This window comes from Frieseomelitta varia, unplaced genomic scaffold, assembly GCF_011392965.1.
Source record: "Frieseomelitta varia isolate USP_RPSP 00005682 unplaced genomic scaffold, Fvar_1.2 scaffold_513, whole genome shotgun sequence".
Lineage (NCBI taxonomy): Eukaryota > Metazoa > Arthropoda > Insecta > Hymenoptera > Apidae > Frieseomelitta > Frieseomelitta varia.
The window spans coordinates 373,224-391,965 of NW_025110272.1; the positions used below are offsets into that span (position 1 = coordinate 373,224).

The 18,742-nt window shown below is 36.4% G+C and overlaps 1 protein-coding gene and 1 long non-coding RNA gene across 2 annotated transcripts in view; both read right to left on the bottom strand.

The window, feature by feature from the left end:
- The window catches only part of LOC122533246 (matrix metalloproteinase-2-like), a 31,045-nt gene extending 16,577 nt beyond the window's left edge, over positions 1-14,468 (bottom strand). Inside the window, exons 1-3 of the mRNA XM_043662756.1 lie at positions 14,267-14,468; positions 11,454-11,859; positions 10,105-10,813 (exon numbers count right to left, since the gene is read on the bottom strand). Of these exons, the coding sequence (XP_043518691.1) occupies positions 10,105-10,197 (93 nt within the window). The 5' untranslated portion in view covers positions 10,198-10,813; positions 11,454-11,859; positions 14,267-14,468. The remainder of the gene's footprint in view (positions 1-10,104; positions 10,814-11,453; positions 11,860-14,266) is intronic.
- A 1,398-nt stretch (positions 14,469-15,866) lies between these two features.
- LOC122533251 lies at positions 15,867-16,767 on the bottom strand. The gene is made up of 3 exons (XR_006307662.1): positions 16,578-16,767; positions 15,962-16,100; positions 15,867-15,899 (listed from the first exon to the last, which is right to left on the bottom strand). It is a non-coding gene; the product is annotated as an uncharacterized LOC122533251 (long non-coding RNA).
- Positions 16,768-18,742: the final 1,975 nt, after the last annotated feature.

Genomic DNA, 18,742 nt, shown 5'->3' on the forward strand with positions numbered 1-18,742 from the left:
GACCTAATTATCGCTATCACGCTTTCGTAAGTTTTTTACTTCAAGTGTCTCTCGCTTTCAAATAGCTGAAAATTGACAAGATTTTCACGTAGATTTCGATGCGACGTATCTCGGTGTTCTTTTCACGCCACTTACCACGAACCGTACTGAAAACACGTCGATTCGTTCGAATAATCGAAAAGTCTGGTGCATAAAAAGGGTTGGAAGAATGGACATATGGGTGAATAGAGGATGCTTGTGACCAGCCGAAGCTTCGGAGGAAAGCCGATTGAAACCAGTTGTTCATCCCGATACGTCCAACGAGTTGTAGACCGCGCACTAGTCGTCAACCCCGTCGGCGAGATCTAATTTTACAACGACCTATATTTAGCCGAAACTTATTCCAGCAACGGCGTGCACCGGGTCACCGGACTTGTATTTTACCAATGCGATATCTCGATCCAGGCGTGCGTCGGTCTAACCGAGGAGGACGAGCAGACTTGCCATGCAAGACGAAACAAAAACTATTTTTAGCTTTATTTTTGCACATTTCGATCGCAGCCTACCTACTTACATCAAGCGAATATCGCAAGAGATTGAAGATAAGAATTTCCTCTAATAAGAATTCCCTTTCCTACGAGTCAATCCAATGGTTTATGTTATTTATTGCGAACGTTCGACAATTCGATCCGCTAATCTAAGCCACGTAACTTGATATTTACGATAAAAATGCAAATTTCTCTATCATTATCAATTGGCAGTCATGGTGTCTAGATTTAGTATCTGACGTATTTTTAATCATCGTGTCATAATTTTGCTGTTTGACTTGTTTATATTGAAATTTATAGACGATCTAATCGGATCGTGTCATATGGATCGTGTCAAATAGTACTTCTTTTTTGCTGGTGTAGTTTTATGATTATAAAGGTGATAGTTATTCATATGGTGCAGATGGTTCATGCTCGTATAAAAAAGCAACTGATCAAGGATCCTGGTGTTTAGAGGAAGTTGTGATAAAAATTAGAGAACTGGCTATGCGTCAAACTGAAGAAACGTACGATACAATTTACACAAATCTGCACAAGAAGAGTTGCTTCTTTTCCGCGTGCAACGAAATGTCGTGGATTAATAAAAATTAGTCAAGGGTTAATTGAAATGAAAATAAAAGTTTACGTTTACAACATCACCTGGAAATAAAGCAGCTCCACTACAAAGAATAAAAGAAATTAAAGGTTGCCTCAAATATTGATGATGTTACAAAGAAGAGGAAGATTAGAAAGATAAGTAATCCATTAAGAGACTGGCACTGTGTTCACTGTGTTAAAAAATTTATCCATCTACCTGCAGAAGATTGGATACGGTGCAGTGTGTGTAAAAATGGTGTCATGAAAATTCTGCTGATAGAACTGATATATAAAAGGGCAATGTATTTGCGATCTGTGTACTAAGTAGGGTTAGTTTCCTTCGGTATCGTTAAATTATACGTTCTTGAATTTATTTAAAGATCTTTCAATAAATTTTTATTAAATAAATCGGGGCGAATCGGATATTTTTCACTTTTTGTTCATAAATAAAAGATTTTCAAGTTTTATGTTTATTTCTTTTTACATCGTTCAAGTCAAATAGTCACTAATTACGAATCCACAATAAAAAAAAAAAAGTGGTATTCCGAACGTTGACTATTACTCTTTTTTACTATCAAACGAAAGGTGATCCGACTCGTCTCAGTCCAGCCTACTTGCATTTTATCCAACTGTTCAAACGAAAAGTTTGAAATTTGGTAATTTTCATAATTAAGTCGCTAAATCGTCTCGTGTAACCATAATATTGGAGAATCGCAATACGTACATATGAGTACAAATATGATCGTAGGCTTGTTGCTTCATCGGTCATTGGACAACAGAATTAATTGTCGCGACTTCCTGGGTCAAATGCATTCTTGCTGAGACGATTACCGCCGTCAGCAAGACCTGGACCTTTTAATTTACCATCAAGTCGAACTCGGTGACTAATCGTTGGAGTTTATCGAGTCACCGGCAAGTCAAGTATCTTGTCATCGTTCTCGCGATGAAATTATTCGACGTACTAATTTGCACGCTTCGTCGTTGTCTCGCCCCCTTTCCCATTCTACATCAATTCTAATATCAAATCGCGCGATCGAAAAACAGATATTTCTTGACATTTTTTAATTGCCTTCTCCTCGTTTCTTTCAAAGCGACCTTTACAAAAATTATATATATATTTTTTTAAACGAACTAGGATGTTGCTATTTTGAGATTTTGCAAACTTTCTGTTTTTAATTCGTTTAATAGCTGATCTTTACGTTTGCAATGGTGAGTTAAAAAGCCAAGTTTTGAAAAATAATTTTAAGACATGATTTTCTTTCTTTACGAAGTTATAACATTTTTTTCATTATGTGTTCAATTATCCTCCTAAATAGGCATATTTTATCCTCGATGTGCGTTAAAAAAGTTGGGATCTATTTTCAAAAGAAAATATTGGAAATAAAAATTAAAATTCTAGAGATCTAAGACGAAATTTCCTAAAGGAAATATTCTGCGCAAATTTAGAGAAATTCTGCCTCGAGGGAAGCAGAACTGTGGAGTGAACTAACATGCTACATAGTTTGTCTGTTGTCAAAAAAAGAATTTTATTCCTATTAATCTATTCGCCGCGTTATAAATAGTTATGGTCACATATACTATATACAAACTCGATTGCTTTTTTTTTTTTTTTGAGGAACCGTCCTTTCCGACGTGGACTGAAGGGGTCGTGCGAACGTCAAGTGCGTTTATTAGCCGCGAGACAGAACTTTCACGAGCGTTACTTAAAAAGTCCTGTTCAACTCCCGCACAATGAAACGTCTTGTTCTCCCCGGGGGCCTCCTTTTTTCACGGGCGTGGATTTTTGTGCCACTTGAGAATCGTTTCGAGTTTCTTAATATCGCTTTTTTTCTGAACTTGCGAGTAGCCGCGATACATCGGTCAAGCCTTCACGTATCGTTCATTCGCTGCAATAACGAGACATAACTAAAAAAAAATCACGATTGTAGGGGAAACGAGCTTGAATGACCTTCTCTAATGTAAAAATAGTAATGTAAATGAATATACATGTAAAATTGCATATTAAATTTTGATTTTAAACGAATTAATAATATTAATAATATAAATAAATTTAAATATATTTTAAAATTACTTTAATAAAATATTTTAATATAGAATATGCCATATATAATAAGCTAATTATAAGCTTTTAGGTTCATGCTTTAACGATAAATTAAAAAAATTGTTATATAATTAAATAAATAAATAAATTTTTAAATATATAATTATATTTAATTTATTTCTATCTACCAATTGCAAATTAATTGTTTTTTTAAACTAAAATCCAAATAATAAATAAATAATATGCCTGAAAAAGATATATTTTGATAAAATATTTATATATAATTTATTTATATTATTACTAAAAATTTTAATAAATAATTTTATAATAATAATAAATTTTAGAAATAATATTTATTATTATGTTTCAATTTAAAAAATTAAAATTCTTTCATCAGACATCTAATGTGTATATATTTATGTTATGATAAAATTATAATTAAAAATTCATATTATAATAATAAACTAAAAATTATTTATATTAAATAAATTAATTTTAAAAATTAATTATATATATTATATATATTATTTATAAATAAAATAAATAAAATAATAAAATTTAATTTTTTCTTAATATATTTTTGTATAATTTTATTAATAATAATTAATAATTTTATAATAAAATGAATTATTTATGCATTGTACCTGTTTGTTACATCGTAACATGATCGTGACAGGATGAATAAACGCGATGGATTCTTCATTGATAATAAGGAAATAGACTGATAAGAAAAATGGTATAAAATGTACAAATGTATTCTTTACGATGCCACATGCTCGAGTAACGAGAAGAGAATGAACAGAAAGGCAAAAGAAAAATCAACGGATTAATGTTTCGCTTGTTAATGACGACACTACCGATCTGTCGACAGATCCGCGCTAATATCGATTACAGATGTCCTCATCTTCCAACTTAAAGAGTCGGCTAACTGGCGGCCTGTGGGCCTTTGCCCTCACTTTCCTCATCGCTAGCGCTATCCCCTCCATTGCATCGATCTCTCCACTACATTAAAACTTCCTCACCGTGCACGAATGAGCCTCACTCTCTTCTGGAAGAGATAGCGCTAGCAATCAGGAAAGTAGATTTTTTTTTTGGACCAACAACTTAAAAACTGCAAATTCTCAATCGTGTCATTATTGCAGCAAATGAGCTACTAACCAAATTACCAAATTGTCTACGTAAATGCACCTTTGACGATTACAGTGCAAGAAAAATCCTTCAACCGGGCATTCAAAACGAAGAATTTCATTATATTTTTATCAAAGTATTTATTAAAAAGAGAATTGTGTTTCGATATAGCGAAGAGGTGACAAAATACGCTTCAGTTCTTAACTAGTAAACTTGCTTATCGTCTCGTTACATCCGACTTCGATGAAATTCTACAGAAAAAGAAATACCAAAGCCACCGCAATTATGTACATCCGCAAACGGACGATGATGAATCAGGAAATATCCGGTCTCATTCATTCACGTGCAATTATACGACTTCGCCGTATACCGTACGCTTCTACGAACGACAAACGTCGTAAGGAAGTGGTCGCCTCGAATCGACAAACGTGACATTACCGATCTTATCGATTTTACTGCGCATGGCCAAAACTGTGCTAATCGCTAGTCTACGTTTCTAGCAGATCAGCCTTTAATTGATCGCCGAGCAAGAGAAAACGCAGCTGCTGCTCATTTTCCGAGAGCATCTGTGTCTCGTTCTTGATCTGCAATATCAAATTGTAACGTGAATAGAATTTATTTATCTATATATCCATCTATATACACTACACATCCAGAGCTTGATTTATCGTTCGGACGAAAGTTAAAAAGAAAAAAAAAAAAAAAAAAAAAAGAAGTTGAAGTCCAGTAGAGAAATACGAGAAATAGTAGACAAACTATAGAAAAACTTGTAGAATCGTTCTTTCTGTTTGAATAAAACAAACGGGATCTGTGACCAAGTGGGAGATTTCTTTTCTTTGACGAGACTTCGAGAGCATCTTTTTCTTTCTTTGTCGAATATAGGATATAAAGTAGAAGCGAGATGATCGATTTTTCACGCATTAGCGTTTTCTCGGGTTTCGCAGTTCACTTGGTTATCCCGACGGGGTTACGTATCGGGATAGTTTTCTCCGACTGGCAGACTCTATCGACGCGACGGGTGGAGTTGGCTCGCCACATGTGTTACTAATTACGCCAGACTGGTCGTTTCGCACGGATCCAATACAGAAATCTAAGGTTATTCCTTGCGTCTCTGCCAGCCGTCGATCTTACGACCGATCGTCGAACAGTGAGATGACAATATTCGATAGGTATCGTTCACCTATTGCTAGTTATTAATCGCGTTATAAGATTATACTCGTATCAAATTCCACTTGTTGTTGCTACCAACGTGAAAGCAACCTGGTATTTACGAGCCGTGGACTGTTACTCCGAAGTAACAGAAAATATTGTTCATCCATGTACCGTGATTCATTCGAGGAAAAATTCAGAACACGTAGATTACAAACGTGAAAGTGTCGGGCAAATTATACGAATTTGCCGAAGGAAATTGCATCGAGTTTTCAGGGCCAACGGTAATTGCGAGGGAACTTTGTTTCATTAGAAACAGCTCGATCCCACGTTCGCCGCAATTGCACGTGCATACGTACACACACACATACATACATACATATATACACACACGTAGTACGTCCACGCACGTCGACGAAATCGTTCTCAATTCAGCAATAACAATTTTGTATTTTGTTGTTACAAAAGGAACAGCAGTGTAACAATAACATTCTCTCTGCTCCACGTATTTCAGGAAATTCGGAACAGGAAGCAATGTTTCTCTCAATGTTTATCCGTCGCTTTTCTTCGAATGTCTTAAACGAGAAAAAGAGCTACGATCTAAAATCTAAAGTGTAAAGTGTTCTTCGGTGCTGGAAACTTTTCACAGTGCAGTGCCGCGCCTGCTCGTCAAGCTCAAAGTGGACGGGAACAAAACGAAACGACGCGACGCGACGCGACGCGACGCGACGCGACGGGCGACGGGCGACGGGCGACGACAGACACGTGCCCTCCCTTGATTATCGTCTAGACGCGTTGCTTGCGTACATGCCAACGTAACCTACATAAATACGCGTGCATGTAAGCACACATGCATGTACTACGCCTATGACTATGTGTTCCAATCTGTCGTTGCAACATCCGAGACTCCTAGATTCCGAGTACGTAACTGATTTCAAAACAGTTGTCAAAATCGATCGTCCGTCGTTCGAAAAAAAAAAAAAAAAAAATGCTTGGCATTTTGGAGCAAGGCAGGTTAATACATTCCGAGTCGAAGAATATGACCAGACACATGTGTACGTACTTATCTGCAGAGGGCACAAGTGCGTGTGTCACATCTTGACACACAGCCGAAGCATTCTGTATACGCGCCGGCGCTTCCTGCAGTTAACGACCTCGATTGCATATAAATGCCTCTGGCTTAATGGTTTCGAAGTAAGACCGAAGGCCTCCGGGCCCCCACTGATAAAATCCACTCTCTCCTAGCGGGATTCACGAGCCGCGATACTCGCGACGCCCGTTAAGCCTGTTTCGCACCCACTGAATCCACCACGAATCATCTGTTATTGTATCATCATCTACACGTGTATCATCGATACGTGTCTAATAATTCCTCGTCTCTCTCTCAGCAATCTGTAATTTCGTTTCTCTTGCACGCGGTAACCGGTCGTGAAGATATTTTATTCGCGTCGATCAATCGAGAGAAGGAAAACACGCCAAGATGCTGCAGAAGCGTAGGTTGGTTAAAGATTAATCGTTTCTAAAATATTCGCGATATACTTTGTGTACACTATTGGAGTTAAGGAGGAAAGAAGAAATGAGAAAAAGAAACGAAAACGGGTGAAAGGGAGGAAAAGAAGCAGTTACGCACGAAAGAGGGTTGTGTGTAAGTCAACGACGCAGGCGCTACGTCTGAAAACACGCAGTCGATATATGTGCGCGACTTTTGTACGCGGAATCGACCCTGCCTCTTAGTCATCGTCTCACTACATATTCACAAACTGGCTCCGTTTATGACACACGCACGAAATAATGCCACGTACACGCATTCGAGAATCACGCGAAGAAAAGGGAACCGAAGAGCTTGTAAGCTTGAACATTAAGCCATCTAGGTTGAACACACTTTACGTAATCGCGTTGCAATCAATTGTTCGACCTGCGAAACAGACAGCTACACCCGTTAGATAAACTTTTACCATTGGCGCGACAATCAACTTTGATTCGTCAACGCTGCGTTAATATTCGCTACTGTCGTGTGCGCGCAACAAAGTTCGTAGAAGATAATCTCTGATCATTCCCTCGACACAAACCACCCGCAGAAATACGTATTTGTGCTGAACACAAGATACGAATAAGAGCAAAGCGTGCGCGGTGTTTGCCTTAAACCGCTGATCAACCGTCCTTGAACGAACAACACTCGTGGTCCTCGAATTCGTATTCTGTGTGTTGGTTCTGCTTCTTACGTTTCCTTTCGCCCGAGGCTTCAACCCTCGCTCTCAACATTAACCAATTCCGTGTAAAAGTCAGTCAGTCAGCCAGAGTGTCACGCGTCTTTAGACTTTAACCATTTGCCCTCGACAAACTTTTTTTTCGTATCATCTACCAGCAATTTATTTACGAAGCATCGCTCCAAATAAAATGACATCGCATCGGAAATAATCATTCAAACGAATATTTAACACGAGATTTTGTTGAGGTCTTTTAGGAGGTGTGAAATTTAAAAAAAATCGATTTTTTTTGCATATTCTTAAAGGATATAGTTTTAAAAATGCATCTCTGGAATCTTATGTGTGAAGCTTTAAAATTAACGAAGTTATGGGTGTATGAAGGACGCAACGTCCAGTGTCTTGTTACCTTTAAACTTTAAAGGCATTTTTCTGGAAACTATGTTTTTCAGAACGGTGTCCATGATATCTCAACATCTACTTGACTAATTGAATCAAAATTTTATGTACGCGTTTGATACATGTGTGACTACAGCCCCTACCAGAATCAACCAAAAATTTTTATTCTTTATATTTTTTTTGGCCTGCGAAGTATGACAAAAACACGCAAAAATCGATAATCGAAATTCAAAGTAATCCAATTTTTTAATTACGGACATTTCTCTATAGTTCTAGTTCCGGCTATGGCCGAATCTATACAAATTAAGAAACTATCGCGTTTTTTTATTTCAGACAAGCAGAATGGCCGGAATCGTAGACACCGTCAGACGCCATTTTTTTAAAAAAACGCGTCTATGTTTGAGAGTATGCAGTGCCACTGGTTTTAACTTGTTTTGTTCCAAAAAAATTTTAAAACGTCGTTGAAATACGTGCAAATAAACCTTGTCAATTTGATTGCAAAAGATATAATAGTTTTTTTGGAAAAAAATTCCCAAAAAAGTGCTAAAAATCGCGCACTTCACACTAGAAGACCCCCTTCATTGTATTTTTCTAGCGTGTTTTCTATCGTTTAAATTTAAAGCAATCATCAACGTGCATGTACAATATACTTGAATCAACGATATATAGTTTCAGTCTCTGGAAAAATAATATCCTCCACCATCTTTTAAACTTTCGTTAATTTAAGAAGCAACGAGAAATCTAGTTTAGGCGAACTATTCCGAATTATATGAATTATTGAGTGTCAATTGATTCATAACTGTCTTCGGAAATTTCTTTTTCCGAGATTCTTTTGTTCTTCTTACTTCGTTATTATAGCTTTCACTTTAAGTGTCTGTTCAGATATCGTGCAACACCGAATGTATATACGTTCGTTATAATTATCAGCAAATTACAAAAAAAAGAAGTTCGACCTGTTGGCTAGATTTAAGTACGATATCCCCTCGAGAAGGGGCAGTCAAAGAGTTAAAATGGTAATTACAAAGCAGGCATATTCTTCGTAACAAACTCTGTACCCTTTCATGAATTACTTTTGACTGTGGTAACCCTCGTCACTTCAACCGGCAATAATGCTGCCACTAACTGACAAGGGTCGGTCAATGCAGCTTTTTATCCGCTGCAGAAAAGTATCAAACTACCTGTTTACCAACTTATTTACTCACTTTGGTCTTAACTTATGTCGCAGCCAAAATGGTATGGCTACATTCCACGCAAATAAGCATTATCTAGCAAATTTACAAAACAGATACTTATCTGCTATGCAAATGAGTCGTAATGTTCTAATCGAGTTAATCCATTTCTCAAGATCTGTTTAAATATGCAAAGCTCCAGCTATTAACGCAAACTTTTAAACATCACGTGTGACGTACTAGGCGGAGATTTATCTTGTTGCAATAGAATATTGAAGGCTACAGTCACGTATAGTGAATCATAGAAATACGCGTGCGTGCTTTCTGAAATTAATTCTGTCATACTTGGTTACCTATTCGGCATTTCTACACTTGATATAATATCAATTAACAAATTTGGCACGATTGTAGTTTTCAAAAAAAAAAAAAAAAAAAAAATATTCGACCCGTATGTTTCTAATGGTCAGTGTCGAAGAGGTGAAAGGTACCCTCAAAGTTGGGGGTGCGAAACATATTTTGTTAAATATCTCGGAAATGATTGAAGATACCGTTTTCGTGTAAATTGCTGAAAATAGTGTTTTTTAACGACAAATTTAATGGTGTATACCGTTTTGCAAAACAACCTTTTGTTTAAACAATGTCTTTAAAAAACTGTATTTTTGATAAGTTTTTCCAAGTGAATGTTAACAGATTTTCTTGAATATTTGTAAGTGTAGTAACGAAGGGTGATTAATTTCTAAGGAAGAAAAAGTCGCGACATTTTGATAAACGTTAAATTACGAGCCACGAGTTCGCTTGTAAGCGCTTGAAAAATACTGACTACTATGCCCTGTAAGCGCGCTGGCTACGTACTAATTACGAGTTAATTATTCTACACACAGGTTATGAAGAATCGTGTTTGGTCGACTCACCACTTTGTCGTCCGCGTAGATCACCGAAGATCGCGGTGCTCCTGTAACCATCACAGTGAACATCACCATCAGAGTCGTTCCAAGTAGTATCATCTTGCAACCAAAAATCCTTTCGTCGCAGCAAAACAGCACTAACACCAATTTTTATCCTCACTTGCACCAACAATCAACCAACAATGAGAAGTACACTCTCTCCCGCGATCTGATGATTTATATACCAAAAAATTTCGTATAACCAAATTGCACTAGGTCAAACCGCACACGCGTTACGATCGTTGAAACGCGTAGGTAGACATAAATCGGACATCGGTGGTGATATTCGCGTTAGGCTGGCTTGTTTTCGCTTTGCGAGATATTAAAAAAAGAAAAAAAAAAGAAAAAAAAAAAGAAAGAAGAAGGAGAAACAGAAAACAGTTTGGTTTGACGAGACGAACGTGGAAAAACTAACGCCTTGACGAGTTAAAAGAGAAAAAGAGAAGGGAGCACCAGCTAACGGCTAACACAGAGACGCGTTCCAAGTAATCTTCTTTTTTTCTCCTCTCGCTTGCACGATTCCAAAACCACTGTTGATTCGCCGTGACGCGTCTCGCTCTTCTTCCGTTGTCGTTTTCTTCGTCGGCGTCGACGCCGATGACGACGGATTCCCAGTTCGTTCTTTCCTCCGTGTTCGGACTTTCCAGCTGCTACCACGTCCATCCGCCGCGCCGACCTACCACAGTGTATAATACTTACTTAAAAAAATCTCCAATCGATTCGATTAAAAAAAAAATATATATATATATACATATACAGCACATATACATATGTACGTAATTCGCAACGTTTAGCACTTCCTACGTGTTTCAAGCGTTCGCCGATTTTTCGCTTCGAGCGATTCTCGGTATTGCGAGAAGGATCGAACGACGTACCGATTTAGGGTCTCTTGACTCGCCGATGATTTGTCACGTTTCGAGAGAAACACGGTAGAAAGTTGAAAACGATTGCCTAAATACTCATGAATTGTAAATGGAATGATCAATAAAGTCGCGAGTCATCATAGGAAAACCAAAGTGAATAGAAAGATTCGCGTTATACCGGAACGCAAGTTTGGCCAAAGAAATACAAGAGACTTTATCATTTAGAAACGGTGTCATCGTGAGTCCGTGTTTTCTATATTAGAATAGCGACAATTCAACTCCTCTTGGTTATTTTTCAAGTACATCGTATATCGATAAACAGACGTTTCCAGTTTTAATCTTTTCACTGACGAAAATGAGATTGAAAACTACGAAAAAAAAGAAAAAAAAAAAAAAGAAACGAAACGATAACGATTGGAAACCGACGTCGACGTAATTTAAGAGAGTACTCACTTTTCAAATCGGCGATCGATAAGGCAATTGAAATATATTTGTAAAAGAAGCGAGACGCATTTCCGGTTTGATGCAATGTATCGATCGTACGTTTCCACGGTGTATCATGATTGCGGTTTCTTTAATGGCAAGATGGCTCAAGGTCGATCGAAGTTGATGGAATCCCTCGCACGTTTAAATTTCCGGTATATTTGTCGAAGGCTGGTGCGCGTTTCCTTTCCCCTTCTTTGTTCTTGCCCTTTGTCCTGCAGAAAGTTCCCTTCTTCTCAATGCAACGTGCTTCATTCGAATGTTATTTTTGTCGATACTTGGACAGCCGTCTTTTCCTCTTTCCTTTCCGTTGGTCTATTCAAATTTCCTCCGTCAATCAACAATGATTCCCGTTCTGATGCTTTTGTCAATGTCCCTAGAAAAGAGGGCAAACAAAATTTGGCTTCACTTGAGTTTTCGAAATGCAACGTGTTGTGTCATCGAACGTACAAGTGGTCGTTTGCACGATTCCTTTGTGTTTGTTGTGCGAAACGCACAAACTAGGTACAAACTAAACACCTACAAAATGTGTTCGTTAATCAGATGAACGCTAACAAAATGAATTAGCTGAAAATGATCCATTAATCTTAGTCGGAGCACCTATACCTGATAGATATTCAAATTCGATGATTGATCGATTAATGTGCGTGAACTTTCAAGTTTCCTTTCATTCACTCGAACGCACGTGCTTTAACGAGGTTAAAATAACGAAACGAGGAATGTTGACCACAAATAAATAAAAGCTAAAAGATATCTGTACCATTTTCCCTCTGAATAAATACAGATGCTACGTATCGTTTTCTGTACAGGATTTCTAGCTCAAATAAGAGCTACACTTATATTATTTTATCTTCCAATTTTCCATTTTCTTTTTCCTCACGTTTGACGTAATTGAAAGCGTTCAATTAATGTTGCCTATTTGCAATTTATCAGAGAAGATTTCTTAAAATGAAAACAGAGTATATATTATTTTAGCTGGATTAATTTTATTAATTTTTATTGATAAAATTAATCCAGCGCAAGAATCTACATGAAACGAACAAGCAGTTTGCGACGATAACCAAAATATTCAAAGGCTATGCCAAATGTTAAAGATGATTGTATGAAAAATTGTCTTTCGTCTGAAAAGATTCTTTGTTTTAGCAATGTTGCCCCGAAGTTGATAAGAGCTAACGATAAAACCAAAAAAAAAAAATTATGATAAAACGTTATTGCGCAACTGCGATGAACAAACGTGTTACTTCGTTATTGTGTATTTCGTTCCTCTTTGATAATTTCTTTTTAATTAATTGTTCATTTCAACGTTGTTTCGCGTTGCACGTAGGAGAACGAGAGTAACTAGTCTTTTAGTAATTAATTGTTCGAAATTGAAGGACTCTGCCAGTTTTTGCTTCTCCATTTTGGTTTGCCAACGATTAATTCGTGCAATTTTACGTACATTCCACTTCCTTTTAGTGCTACATTGAAATCAAATAAACGTCTACCTACGCGTCAAAAATAGATACACGCTGCCCGACTTGTGTAGTATTATTCTCGAATTTTGAAAAGGAAAAATGTAAAGTTGCAAGATTTATGGAACGAAAAGGAATCAAAATATAAATATTATTTCATTCGCAGTAGAATCCGAGCAAGATGTTCATCCTTCTTGCGGACATCACGATCAATTTTTTTCTTCGCTTGTAGAAGACTAAAATTAAACTCAAACAGGGCAGGGCTTTCTTCTTCGAATTTTTCAAAGCAGCGCGTTTCAATTTCGAACGCAATACGCTCTGTCTTTTTGGAATTAGCTTGACGCACATTCTGGCTATATTTGTCACAAAAACAAAAAGAAAAAAAGAAATTGAAGAAAACAGAAAATTATTCAAAGGGTATAAAGTTGATGGAACAATAGTTGGATCTGAACAAATTTGGAGCACTTACGATTGAGGGAACGAGCGCAAACGGAAATATCCTAGTCAAAGTCAGTAATTAAAAAAAAAAAAAAAAAAGAAAGAGGAAAAANAAAAAAATAGAGGAAGGGACGGGACCAATGACGGAGAGGTGACTACCGGGAATAAAACAAAAAACAAAAAAAAAAAAAAAAAGAAAGAAGAAAAAACTAAACTAAACTAATTGAAACGATCGAAAAGCGTAACGTCGCTGGACGAATGAGCTATTGTCAACGGAGAGTGGAGAGTGGAGAGTGGTGAGTAGAGACAGTTGAGCAATTTTTCAGTCGCCCACCAAGCTGGACACTGCGATAAAATGGAAGCACGTGCGTCACAAAGGATACAATGCCTAGCGAGGCTCGAGTAATTCTATCATAAAGAAAAGGAAGAAAAGACATGAGTAAGTACGTGGAATACGTTTTGCCTTATTAAACGAGGAGACTTTCACGTTACTGGAACAAGTTAATTTATCCCCGCAGTAATTTTTCAGCCATTGGAAAGCACCTCTTCTATGGTTTCTGTGGATACACGTGAACACACTATAGTACTTTCTCACAATCGAACGAGAGAAAACAGTCAACTCCGATACGTCCATCGCCGAAATTCACAGCCACGAGACATATATATATATATATATATATATATATATATATATATATATATATGCATATATGCGTATATGTATATATATATGTATATAGGTTCTTGTGTAAGTACTTCCAACAATATACAAAACGTCGTCACTGTACATGTGTATATAATTAAATAATTTGCGTGAAAAAGTATCGTGAAACAACGAGCTTTGTTCATCCCATTGATATTTACGTTCCCATGTTATTTTCAATCATGAATCACCTTTGTACGAATGAAATTTTTAGGATACAGCTTTGATCTCTTACCGAGTTAGCGTGAAAACCAACTATGTTCACGGATCACGCTAATCGGTTTTGACAATAGTTGCGAATACTGAAATAAAAGGCAGTGTTCGTTTGCACCGTGGAAAATACGACGCGAAATAATACCCTACCGCGTACGGTGCGCCGCGTGCCGCGCGACTGACGCTACTTTCTTCGTCACCATGTACCCCCACTTTGTCTCATGCCTCCCTCCTTCCCAACCGCGCTCGCTACTCCCGCTGTCTTTGCCCTTTTCTCTCTGCTCATTACTCTTTACTCTTTACGCTCTTCACCTTTTACAAACTACTTACTCGTATTACTCCAACGTATACACTATCGCAGTGGTATTCAATTAATAATAATAAATCTAATCATTAGAAAGGACATTTATCTGATATTTTCTGAGACAACGATTATAAGATCAACGATAATCAATCATCGACAGAAGGACGCGTATATTTACGTACATTACTACACAGATGTCAATTATTTACTTAAAAGCCCAAGTCTTGTTCAGATCCGAGTTCGTGTACATACGAAGACGGAAGAAGTTTTTTAGCAAATCTACTTCAGTGTTTTCTTCTTTACATTTAGGTGTTCACTTCTTCACATTTCGAATGGACATTATATTATGCTCGATTTATATCCTATTCATATACTCAAGGAGCAGTGAGTCGCGTTGTACAAAATGTTGAATAAAAATTCTCGGTTTAACTGACCACTAAACCACGGGTACCATTGTCATCCGCATTCGACCCTGTCTTTCCACGCCTGACACACCCACACATAGCGGCTAGTACCTACATACCTCGTCTTCTTCCAAACTTTTCGTTTATGATCGTTTTCTCTCATATTCAAAATTTAAAATCTTGGTAGGAATCTCGCGAGTTTATCCTTTACCAGCCAATGGACTATCATTATCACAACTGATGTCGCATCTTTAGGAAAAACGTGAGATTTTCTGTTGAATTTGCGTAGCAGGATGTGACGAGCAAGCTCCGACGTGTTTTATGTTACGTAATGTTAGTTGGATAAAATTAAAATTGGTAGACGCAGCATCTGAAAGGGAGAGAGATAATCGTATTAGGAAATTGTAAAGTAAATGTCAGAAAGAAAGATAAAGATGAAGAGACAAATATGCGTAACTAACAATGCTGTACGCGATTCAGGGACAGTTGTATCAATATCAATATCTGAGAAGAATAACGTAGGCCAACGACCAGCCGTTTCCCCCAAGATAAAAGTGCGTTAGGCCAAGAGATACGCGATGAATTCATCCTGCCAAAGACGAGTGGGTGTGTTCTGCCGGAAATACAACACCGGAACCGCGGCACGTTACAGCGTTAACATTCCTCTCCAGAGTTACAATTATGACAATGAAAATACTTTTTCAAATGCTAAAAGGCAATATACGTGTGTTTCACGACGTAAAAAATCTATGCTATGTTTATTTACACGAGAAATAAAGAATAAGAATCACATACATATAAATGAAAAGAGAAATAATTCAGGATATGTTCAAATCATATTCGTCTACGATATAAAAAGAAGTTGCTGTTGTGCGTGAAACTTGAGTGAATGTTGTGATCGATCTAAATAAAGAGACAAATAAAATTCATTGATATAGAAATATCAAAATGATTCATAAACGTACCCAGCATGCCGGAAGTCACTGATTGTTTCGAAGGATGGTGACCTCTGTCTCTCTGTCTGCCGCAGGTCAATCGCCTTTTTACCAATTAACTTGATCTCTTTTGTTGTCGTAAATCAAGCAACAACTCCTAACTTACTAACTCAAATTTAGAGTGTCTAATAACTCAAGATATACGTGTGTGCACTCCTCTTTTTTTAGTAATCTAATTTGCCTCTGGATACATTTTTTGTTTCAGAAGTATTTAATTACTCGAAACAATACTTTTCTATAGCATAACAGTTCATCAGCTGCTATTTCAACGCGAGAAAATTCAATTTCCAAAATTTAGGAATCATACTTCGTTAGATATGTTATGATATGTAATAATGTAATTTGTACAATGTATATATCTTGTGACATAAAAATCTAAAGACAAATAGAATAATATGAGAATTAAACAATCTAACTGTCAACTGTAACATATTATATATTATCATCTCAAGTGTATCGTATTATATATTTCAAACAATTCCTTCAAATAAATGACTACTGAAATAATAGAAAACACATCAAGTGATTATTGTTAAATATCAATAAAATTGCTATGTATGTACATTGTTATATACGCAATACGTACGTCGAATGCATAAAGCAGGAAACAAATTGAGATTCCAATTACGCAGATACATTTACAAAAGATCATTACACAAGTTAATTTCGACAATAAGTTTTCCTTGCGAATGAAAATTTGATGGAATCGAATCATGGACACTGAAACACTATCGCCACATAGTGGTGAGAAAATGGAACCAACCGCCACTGTTGCCCTTGTTTCTTATCTATAGTGTGAATATATATATACTATATCCAGTATGTCCATCTTAGTTATACAATATTACGTTTCTTCTTTCCTCAATGGACGAGATTTCCGAGGTTTCAAGAAAATGGTGATTCCAACATGATATAATCTAAACAGAAACTATGTAGGTTAGGCCAAATTACAGCCAAACTGTGAGCGCTTAATCTGCATATAAAAAATATAAAAAATATATATAAAATTCGACACTAAACGCTCTGTTATAGAGTTATGAACAAATATTGTTTACATGAAATATATAAGTAACAAATACATTTTTCATTACAGAGTACACAGATTGCATGTCTTTTTCTCATGTGCTAATATTAATTATGAAATAATACAATAAAAGATAATTTTTAATTTCATAAAAAAAGTTTGATATCGACGAATAATAGAATTAATAATACTATAAAGTTCTTGAATTTCAATAAAATTATGTTTTTAATTTCTTGCATCCTAGTTCTCTATATGAAATTACTTTTGTTGAAGTAAATCTTTTGTTTTAAAGTATTCCACGAGTAAAAATCAAATAATAAAGAAAAATACGTTAGTACCTGTTTTCATACACGCATATTTGTTTGTAACTATGCAACAAGTTTCTCGACAAACTTTGTACAACATCTCTTTCTTCTTTTTACGTATAGATGAAACCCTCGCGATTAGGCCGTTTCAGTTCGGAACACTGTATACATTTATAATATTTTCAATATTAGAAAATTCTACCACTCTTTCATTGCCGGCAGGAATCGGAAACTGTAACGGAAAATGTAACGGAAAAACTCGAAGACTAGTGTCGCGAATCATTGTATCAATCGGTAATGAGCGGTATCGCAGGACATCGATATGCATCGTCAACAATATCGAGATACATCGTTATCACCACTGCAATAAATAAGCGGAAAAATAATGTTATTGCGTATAACTAATCGTTTGAATGAAGATTCATCTTAACAAAACGTAAAACTTAATCATGTTTACGGATAATTTTCATCCAAGTTTTAAAAACAGGTAACGAAGAAATTAAACCGTATTTGGAAGAATACTCAAATCTTTGTTCGTTGATTCCGTAAGTTAAATGGGATGCAGAAAGAAAACAAACTGGTTTTTTTGTAAACGAAAATTTGGCCGATTCATGGATTGAAAGACTGAAACACTAGCACAGCGTTATGGCGAAATGAAGGTACTAATTTTTTCATCCTACGGTGAAGTTTAATTTTGAAGTAAATCGAATTTTGTTAGACTAGCCAAATACTTAGGTTATTCAAAAGGCAAATTAAAGATTGCACTCTTGGAAATTTTTTCTGTCTAATATTATTTTGATTTAATACGTAATTGATTAATTATATACAATTAATACAAACTCTAGTTTGGACATGGTGGCGATATCTATCGGCAATTGTCGGTATTAAAGATGGTGATAATATTAACCGCTACATTTGCCAACAGATGGCAGCACCATATTCAAAATTGTAGCGACCTATATAGTTCCTCGAGTACGAGTTTCGAACACCAACATTCACAAACCGTAAAGTGGCTGTGCGCCTAGCGTCGAAGTCAACCGATATTCGATGTTAAGCAAAACAGAGTGCGGAACCGCTAGGGATGGGTGACCATCCAGCCTAGCGAGAATAGTTACAACAACAAACGTTCCTGTGGGGTATTATAAGGAGTCGTCTGCCATCAGCCCCCCCACTGATGATGAGTCCTTAGGCAGCGACTCTGAGACGAAACGCGCACAAACAACCTTTCCTCACCTTACCCACATCATCACTTCCTACATTATCCTCGCATTATCATCGCCACTTTCAATCCCTTCAAAATTGTAGCGAACTCTACTTTGAAGAATTTAAATCAACGACATCTATGTTCCGTCGAGATGTGTATTTAATATAAACAATAGAATATTTAAAAGTAGCTATTAATTTTATTATCACCATAGAAAT